Source organism: Helianthus annuus, chromosome 12 (genome assembly GCF_002127325.2).
Source record: "Helianthus annuus cultivar XRQ/B chromosome 12, HanXRQr2.0-SUNRISE, whole genome shotgun sequence".
Classification (NCBI taxonomy): domain Eukaryota; kingdom Viridiplantae; phylum Streptophyta; class Magnoliopsida; order Asterales; family Asteraceae; genus Helianthus; species Helianthus annuus.
In genome coordinates, this window is record NC_035444.2 from 78,013,751 (window position 1) to 78,023,880 (window position 10,130).

The 10,130-nt window shown below is 36.0% G+C and overlaps 1 protein-coding gene across 1 annotated transcript; it reads left to right on the forward strand.

Moving 5' to 3' along the window:
- Window positions 1-6,502: 6,502 nt before the first annotated feature.
- LOC110898087 (heavy metal-associated isoprenylated plant protein 26) lies at window positions 6,503-9,485 on the forward strand. The gene is made up of 2 exons (XM_022144818.2): window positions 6,503-6,702; window positions 8,829-9,485. The coding sequence occupies exons 1-2, from the start codon at window positions 6,619-6,621 to the stop codon at window positions 9,207-9,209; spliced, it is 465 nt and encodes a 154-aa protein (XP_022000510.1). The 5' UTR covers window positions 6,503-6,618; the 3' UTR covers window positions 9,210-9,485.
- The last annotated feature ends 645 nt before the right edge of the window (window positions 9,486-10,130 follow it).

The following is a 10,130-nucleotide window of genomic DNA, read 5'->3' on the forward strand; positions in this document are numbered from 1 at the left end:
TTTTGATACTATTTAGCCACCGATATTGCCACCATTTAGCCACCATTTTTTACACAATTTACAAGTTTTGATACCATTTAGCCACCGACAAGCAACTCGTCGGGTGAAAACAAAATAGTGGGTTCCTGGATGGGCAACCCATCGGGGGCAAAACGGACAATATCTTGACACGGTTTACTTTGACTGTTACAAATGGTATTAGAGTTAGGGGCCGGTCCGGTGTGCCAGCAAGGACACTGGACTCCCTAAAGGGGGTGGAGATGTAAGTCTGTTAGGATCTGAGGCTCTCATGATTGTGTTTGTTTGTATAAATTGAACAGTAAGAACATATGAAATGATGTAAAGTGCAGCGGAAATGGATACAAACTTTGTAAACACAATCAAAGAAGAGAATAGTGTGATAAACAATTGCTTTTCATCAGTTGAAAGGTTACAAAGCAAATCAAAAGATTACAAGCATGCTTACATAACTAAACTCCCCCTCAGCCTGATACCTCAAGGTTGGTTGCACAAGATGAAAGGATTGGACTGAAGAAGAAGAATCCACTCAGTCAATCAAATGTAACAGTACAGAGTACCGTTATATTTATAGGCAATCCAATCCACTGACGCATCTCAGCTGATGTCACCATGAAAGCGACATCTAACAACCTAACAAACTCTATCTACTGATCTATACAACTACTGCTTTGCTAACTACTGACATTGATTGTACTTAAAAACCACTGATGTATAAACATTGATTCTTCATTCCACTGTTGCAGTCGACCAATGATGTTGAGCATCAGTGCTTTCTTCAAAGGGTGATCAGGCCTTGAAAGAGCAGTACTTTGGTTCTTCACCAGTGCTTGGAATTCATCAGTAGATTGAGCTTCAGCCTTTAAACTTCATCAGTGCTTTGGCTTACATTACATAAAGAGAATCAAAACTGCTGCTGCATCCTTCCACTGCTGTGAACCCAGCATCACTTGTCATGATCAGCAGTGCTTGACTCAAGGCAGTAGATTGGGCAGCAGAGCTTTTAGTCTTCATCAGTCCTTGTGTAGAATCAGCAGTTGTAGGTCAGCAGTTGTTTATAGAAGCAGTACTTTGGAGCATATCAGATGTTTGCGCCACATTCAAGGGGAAGGTTTAGTGCAAACTGCTTCTTATGATGAATCCACTGTTCTGAACCAGTTTTGGCTTTACATCATCTGTTCCTCTGGTAGGGTTCAATCCCAACAAAGTCCCACATCAGTTGAGAAAGAGAACGAAACCTTCCTTATAAGGGGGTGGAAACTTTCTCTACCAAGACGCATTTTGCCTGAGCAAGCAACTCGTCCAGTGAAAATAAAACCGTGAGTTCCTGGATGGACAACTTATTGGGGGCAAAGCGGACGATATCTTGAAACGATTTACTTGTAAGATAACACTTCAATCAAGTCAAGAGAGGATATTGACATAAACTCCACTATGTTGTTGTGGGGACATGTTTCAGAATAGATAAATAACTGGAAAATGGATCCGCGCGCGTTGCGCCGCGGGCCATGAAATTGACTCGAAGTATATTGATCTATCAAACATAGCTTTATACGATGAGCTTTCAAGATTAATACAGCATACATTAGGTTAAATTTTGACCCAATTACTATTATTCCAGTGATGATCCATATGCTTCCAGTTTTGCAAGTATATGTGAACTCAAAATTTGAATCAGTTGAAACATACTGAATATGTGAAGCACACAATTTATCAAATATAAATTATCCTTCTTTGAAAAACTATACATAGCCACCACTAAACATCATATGAAGCTGCAATAAATCTCTTATCAGTTTCAATCAAAATTGAGAGCTTGAAACATAGATTTTGTTCCTAATTTTACTCAAATTTCACTACAAATGCTTCTATAAATCACCAAATTAAACTATGTAACCCTAATTTTCAACAAACCTAGACTTGCTTACAACAACAAAAGATACTGCCAAAGCCAAACAACAGAGTAAACCACAATGAATAACAAAAGTGGGTAAAATTCATACCTAATAGGTGAGTTGAATTCGTGGTGAACCATAATAAGCAGCGTTGATCTGGTTTCAAAACCCCTAAACTAGAACCCTAGCCGCCATCGCTGCCAATCTGGTTGTCAGAATAAAGACCTCAGCCATAAGCCGCCGCTATCACCCCCTTCATCAAGTTGGGGTAGCCGATTCTCCGTGAACGAATCGAGAAGGATCGTGACTTCGGAACCGCTCTCCGGTGATCGTCTCCGGCGCTGGAATCGAGTTTCTGCTTCTTCTCTGGCCGATTATTTGGATCGAATTTGGCTAGGTCTTCGACGGTTGTGGCGGAAGAAGTTACTACGGCGGGAGTGGCGGGAGAAGTTACGACGGCGGGAGTTGCGGGAGAAGTTACGACGGCGGGAGTAGCCGGAGAAGTTACGACGGGGGGAGTGGCTGGAGAAGTTACATCGACAGTAGTGGCGGGAGAAGTTACGGCGGCGGGAGTAGCCGGAGAAGTTACGACGGCGGGAGTGTCTGGAGAAGTTACGGAGGCAGTAGTGGCGGGAGAAGTTACGGCGGCAGTAGTGGTGGGAGAAGTTACGGCGACGTCGCCGTTGGAGATAGCGGTGATTGATTCGATGAGTGGTGGTGATTCGACCGGTGGTGATGAAGCCAATGGAGGTCGTTTGGGTTAGGGTTTGTGGTTTCTCAGAAGAGGGAGAAGACCCTTTTCTCTCTCTTTATCTTGCTTCTCTCTCTCTCTCTCTGATACACGTCTTGCGTGATAGTTGCAAGAAATACAACATGCTTTTTGAAGAACCATTATACAACTACATTAAAGCACATACTACCCTTTAAGCATAAGTTACAACCACCTATTGCCTATTTATGTTACAAATTAGAGTATATATAAATTAATAGAGGTTGTGAGAAATGATTTAGTGATATGAAACACTAAAAGATTAACCTACAACTTCAGGGTCCGTAACTAGCTTAGACATGCATTACTGAGCGATTTTCAAAGAAATAGTAAAGAGAAAATTATTACTAAGCGATTCTTAAAGAAATAGTAAAGAGAAAATTAAACAATAGAAAGGAATCTATTTCTGTTTTTAGTTTGTCTTTTTAGTTCTTTCGATTTCATTTATTTCACTAATTTATATTAAAGAAATAGTAAAGAGAAAATTAAACAATAGAAAGGAATCTATCTGTTTTTAGTCTGTCTTTTTAGTTCTTTCAATTTCATTTATTTCACTAAGTTATAAACAATGAAAAAGCATTTCACTACTCAAATAGTTTTCATTTTATTAATAGATAGTTAAGCATTAAAGAACTATGTGTCAAATTTTGTATACATACTAGTTTATGCTCGCCCGTGTTGCGGGGCGCTACGCAAAATATTTTTCTACAAATAAAAAAAACACTATTATAGTTTTGCTAAAAAAAACTAAAATGATTAGAAAAACTATAATTTTAAACGAGAGTTTTAGCAATACTGTAATATGTCATGACCAATAAGCGAGCGCTAGCGAATAAAAATTATATCGAGTCAACCAATTAAAACAAAACACTACCATAGGTTTGCAAAAAAAAAAAAAAAATTAAAAAAATTAAAACGAAAACGATGGCAAGACTTCAATGTTAAACTAGGGGAAAATCGTAAGTTTGACTGGGGTAAAATCGTAATTTATCAAAAGGTACAACGATGACAAGATTTTAATTTTGAACTGGAGCAAAATCGTAATTTTAGCTGGGGTAAAATCGTAATTTGTCAAAATATACAACGATGGCGAAACTATAATTTAAACTGAAGGTAAAATCGTAATTTTAAGCTAGTGTAAAATTGTAATTTGTTTAGGCCAACAGGTAATTCAATGGGTTTTGTTTATATATAGAATTGGTTGATTCTTTTGAATTTTTTTTATCATATTGATATTTTTGTTTACGATTCTGGATATTCTACGTTCGTCATACTATAAATTTTTAACTACTGTTTTGTGAATATTGACGTCAACGAAATTAAATTTAAAATTAGAAAACACTAAAAAAAATCTAATTACGAGCTTCGCATATTGCATATTTAATCCTTAATATATTACACAAGTTGATTGAGAGCGCGTTGGACATGGGCAGCTGGAATTCATCGAACGGCTGGAAAGTTAAATAAAGAAACCCAAACTAAATTAAAAATTAATTGAAATAAAAACAAAATCATATTATAAATAATAATAAATGAATTAAAATTAAAAAGGTAAAATAAACTAAAGATAGCAGGTTCATACGAAGCTACCTTTGAAATTAGGGTCAAATGGTCGGTGTAATTTGCATAACTCCCCATGCAATATAACAGCTCTATATACAACTTGACACGTGGACTCGTTAATGGCCCCCACTATGCCGACTTTAATTTTTAGTTTGCCCCTCCTACCTTCAACCTCTTTACATGACTCGTTCCCTAAACATCCTGTATATTTGTAGTTGATTTTTTTTTTATTTGAAAAACTTTAAAAGTTGTTTATCTTAATATCGCTCATGTAATTAGAATACATGGTAAAAGACAATGGTTTAAAACCTATATATCTGTAACAACTTACTAAGTTTTAAACATGTCAGGTTGACGAGTTGAATTGTTAACCCAAACATGACCTAATTTATAGTTAGTGTTGACGGTTCGATTTTAAACATAACACACTTAAAGTCATGTAATGCAAACACAACCCTGTTAACTCATTTATCTAATAAGTCAAAGTGATTCACTGATTTGTAAATTGTAATGAAGTCGTAAACAAATTTTGCAAGTTAGCTTGCTCAATTGAAGGGGATGACGAGTCGAGTTGTTCCAATAAACAAATTAAAAAAATGTCAGCCTAAACACCACTTATCATATCATAACTTGAACATAATATATGCAAAAAAACGAGTTATGTATGACGCTCGAAAACTTAATTATTTGCATGTCATGTTCGTATCATATCATAACTTGTCGATTTAGACCTGGCAAACGGGTCGGGTTGGGTCGGGTCAGGTCCTGGGTCAAAACGGGTTCGGGTCAAAACGGGTTAATTAAAAAGGGGGTTGTTTTGGTTCGGGTCAAAACGGGTTCGGGTCAGAACGGGTTCGGGCCAGAACGAGTTTAGGGTCGGAACGGGTTTCGGGTCGGGTTGGTTAAATTTTTTTTAAAGAGATTGTACATAAAGGGGCAATTTTGTTCGGTTCGAAACGGTTCGCGTCGAAACGGTACGCGTGGAAACGATTCGCGTCGAAACGGTACGCGTGGAAACGATTCGCGTCGAAACGGTACGCATTGAAACGGTTCGATTCAAAACGGTACCGGTCTAAACACAGTTTTATTTGTAATAATCTATTTTATAGTTAGTAATACCTACGATTCTTGATAGCCAATCTGCTAGTTAAAGACTCTTGGTGATATGTCGGTGAAACACGTGACATACCAAACTGGCAGTAATCTTTTGGTGACATGCTTGTTGGAGATCCATCGGTTAAGACACCATTTGTAAATTTTCGAACGGTTCGATTTCGATTTGAAATGGTACTGGTCAAAACGGTACGGATCGAGACGGTTCGCGTCGAGACGGTACGCGTCGAGACGGTTCGCGTAGAGACGGTTCAGGTCGAAACGGTTCGCGTGGTCCGCGTCGAGACGGTTCGCGTGGTTCGGGTCGAAACGGTATGAAACTCGTCCCGACCCGAAACTCGTCTCGTGACGAAACTTGTGTCAGCCCAAAACCCGTTGCGATCCGAAACTCGTCCCGTGCAGAAACCCGTGTCGGCCCGAAACCCGACACGAACCGACCCCGTTTTGATCGAAAACCTGCGTCGTGCCGAAACCCATCTCGGCCCGAAACTCAATTTGAACTGAACCCGTTCCGATCCAAAGCCCGTTTCGTGCGGATACTTGTGCCGGCTTGAAACCCATTCCGATCCGAAACCTTCCCCATATCTTTAAGACACTAACCCACATCGACCCATTTATTTAATGTTGTCGACCCGTTTTGACCCGAAAATAAAAAGATGGAATTTTAAGTGACCCATTGTGACCCATTTAGTTAAAATATCTTACCAAAACCAACCCATAAAGTTTTAAAAGCAACCAAAAGTGACCCACTTGGAAGACTTTGGGTCAAGATTGCCCCCTCTACTTGTCATCATGTGAAAACACCATGATTAATTTTATAACACACGTTTTTATAACAATTCTTGACTTATTTTTTACTTAGAAAAGAACATATATGAAGTGAAAAAAAAAACAATGACAAAGGTTCTATCCGAAGAACATATATTTTCATATTTGTTTCAAAGTTGAAACATAAGTTCATATCCATTTCATATATCATTTACTTTTAAAGTTATCTTCTCTCCTTATATCTCACTTTAAATCAAATTCAAAGGACTATAAAGCAACTTTCCCAAACTACAAGGTCCTCAAACACCAATATGCAAATCCCAAGGAGCTAACATAAAACTACATTTCCATTATAAATAACGGTAGCTAGAAATCTTGCCCTTTCAAACCGTCTTGACAAAGTAAACAAATAAAAAAAATACAAGTATCAGTGAGATTACTATATTGTCAGTAGAAAATATCTGAATCTAGAGAAAGAAACAGAGAAAAGCCATGGGAGCTCTGGATCATCTTTCTAACATGTTCGATTGCGGCAGTGGAAGCAACAGAAAGTACAAAAAACGCAAGCAGTTGCAGGTATAGATCCTTTAAAAACCTTCTATTTTTTCGATATTAAGCTGTAAAAAAAAAAAAAACTATTTGTTTTGGGTTTATTACTCGTTTCTGTAAAGTTACACTTACACATGATCGTCAAATTAGGGATCGGATTTAGGATCTGATGTGTGAAATAAAGTTATTTTTGTAATTTGAGTTTCTAGCTAAAGTTTGAAATTAATCAGAAACTTACACCACATGAATGACATGATTATTAATCTAGAAGTTAAAATATGTATATTTATTTAGAGTAAAATACTAAAATGGTCTTTGAGACTAGGTCATTTTTGCTACTTCAGTCCAAAAGTGAAACCAATTGTATCTGGGTCTCTAAGGTTTCATTTTTGTTGTCATTTTCATCCAATTGACAATCTGGGTTAGAATTTCTGTTAACTTCTCCTCTTTTCATCGTTTTCCTCGTTTAAAATGACGGGCCACTTCAGTCCAAAAATTGAAACCTATTGTATATAGGTCCTGAGGTTTCATTTTTATTGCCACTTTCATCCAATTGGTAAACTGAGTTAAGAGTTTTATGTTAATTCTCATTTTTTTGTCGTTTTTCTCATTTAATTAAAATATATTATAACATAAACTGACAATTATACCCTTCGTCCTTCTTTTAAATGAGGAAAACGATGAAAAGAGTAGAAGTCAACAGAAAATTTTAACCTTGTTTGCCAATTAGATGAAAATAATAAAAAAAAATGAAACCTCGGGGACTCAGACACAAAAAGTCTCATTTTTGGACTGAAGTGACAAAAATGCCTAAACTCAACTCGTTTATTTATTTGATTGATTAGAGTAGAACTTAAATTCGCTGGTAGTGAAGGATTTGAAAATGAAACTTTGAATTTGAATAAAGGTGTATGCTGCTTTCTGTTTGTACACTATGCATTAGTAGTTGGATGTAGATTAGTAGATATATTATAGTTTTGTTTGGCGCTAAGGATGTGTGATGATACCTGTCTGGCTTTAGGAGGTTGTATGATAGTGAGAGAGTAGCCAAAGAAAAGTTTAAAGAGCGATGCTTACAGCCTTGTTTGGCTTTTTCTTATTGCTTTAGTGTTTTGTACCTAAAAAAGCATTCTACAACTAGGTAGATCTTTACTTTCACAAAATTGGAACTTTATAATTTTCAAATAATAATAATAATAATTATTAGTTTATGATCAGATTCATAAAGTAGAATCTAATAATCCAACTTTAAGGCTACATGTTGTGTGATAAATCCTTTGGGGGGGGGGGGGGGGTATCATGTGACATCAACGTCGTATAAACGGAGTGATTTTATTATTAACTTGCATTTTGTGGAATAAAACTCTCTTTACAACTATAAAACAAAGAAAAAAGAAATTCAAACAGAAATATATCCGATTGGTGAGAATCATGTGCCCCCTCCTCAACTATCCCTTTAGCGCTTGTTATGATGATGGTGAATCAATAATGCTTGCATAACATACCCGCAGTGGGGTTTGGGATACTATGAAGGTGAGATGACAAAGAGACGTGACTCTACACCAACTGGCCTTAGATATTTTTCAACCATTTTTATTTTCTTGATAATTATATTTATTACTTTATGATTAGATTCATAAAGTAGAATCTAATAATCCAATTTTTGAAATATATATTGTTGTATGATTTGAAATTTGAATTATTGAAATCCCTAATGATTAACTTTTGTACCCATTAACAAAGTTGCTTCATGTTAACTCATTACAACCATGATATATGTTATTTTTTAATTAAAGTTTAGATATTATATGTTATTTTTTTAATTAAAGTTTAGATATTTTATTTTATTATGATTATTTTAAAAAGTAATTAATGACGGAGGGCCCACCATGCTTGTTCAGTTGTTCACACTGATGATCTTTCTCTTGGCATGGCTCTACATGCTCTTGACTAAAAGTCAAATTGATTTGTCATTCCTTCTTATCTGCCATTAACTATTCCAACAACTAATAACTTCTTGCTACATTTCCATGATGTAGGATATTGACTTGTGATATAAATATTTCGAGTAAAACAAAATATTTTAAATAAATAATTATAATTATATTTACATGAGTTAACTTTAGTTTTTTTTTTTAATTGTTTTCTGATAGACCGTGGAGATTAAAGTGAAGATCGATTGTGATGGGTGCGAGAGGAAGGTGAGGAGATCGGTCGAAGGCATGAAGGGCGTGACATCTGTAAGCGTGGAGCGAAAACAACACAAGCTTACAGTTGTGGGGTACGTTGAGCCACACAAAGTGTTGTCCCGTGTGGCTTATCGGACCGGGAAGAAGGTTGAGCTTTGGCCTTATGTGCCATATGATATCGTGGCCCACCCTTACGCACAAGGTGTGTATGACAAAAAGGCGCCTGCGGGGTATGTTCGATACGTTGAAGATCCGCACAATCAACTGGCACGAGCTAGCTCGACTGAGGTTCGGTACACCACAGCTTTTAGTGATGAAAATCCGGCTGCGTGTTCTATCATGTGATTGATTTTTCTGGGGTCAAAAACGAAGGAAGATGTTTAAAGACTAAATATATAAAATCGTATGTAAGAAATTATGAGTGGATATGTTTAGTTGTCTGTTAAAAGAAAGTTTGGGTAATGAATTAGTTTATTGTTTTTTAGTATTACAACTATAAAAAGAAGAAAAAATGTTTGATGTATGGTGTTCTTTTTTTCTTTTATCTTTCATATTTTATAGCGGATAGTTTCTTTGTATGTACATTTCTCAAGATAATGGATGATGTATTTTATGTCTAAATAATTTCTTTATGCGGAGAATGACATTTAAAATCGTTAAATAAATAACTCAATATATGTTTTGCTTAGATACGTCTAACCATATAATAATATAAATTGGTAGTGGGTCGACCTAGTGGTGGGGTTATATATTATAAAAAAATATATGGTTTAATTAGGTGAAAACCAAAAATCGAGCTGAATTCTTATTTAGTTCGGTTTGGTTTAGTTTTCGGTTCCACCCAAATAAAATCCTAACCTGAATAGCCCATATAATACAAAACCCGAACTTACGAACACCGCTACAGATGGTATCTAGGTTATAATGTTTCAATGTGTGTGGAATAGTCATAGTACAAAAATATTTAATATTTAACATGCAATCAATATTTAAAAGGAATTTCAATGTGTGTAGAATAGTCATAATACAAGAATATTTATATGCAATCAATATTTAAAAGGAACCAACAAATATATAAAAGAAATTCGTTTTTAAGTTTTTTTTTTTGAATGGCTAACGGAACTTTATAAACCACAAAAAACAAACAGCCCCATAGCAAGATGCTATAGAGGACAAGGTACAGGACAAAGTTTTGAGAAACTTACAAAACAAAAACAAGAAAAGCAAACAAACTGTATGAACTAGCTACACCAAGAAAAATATATC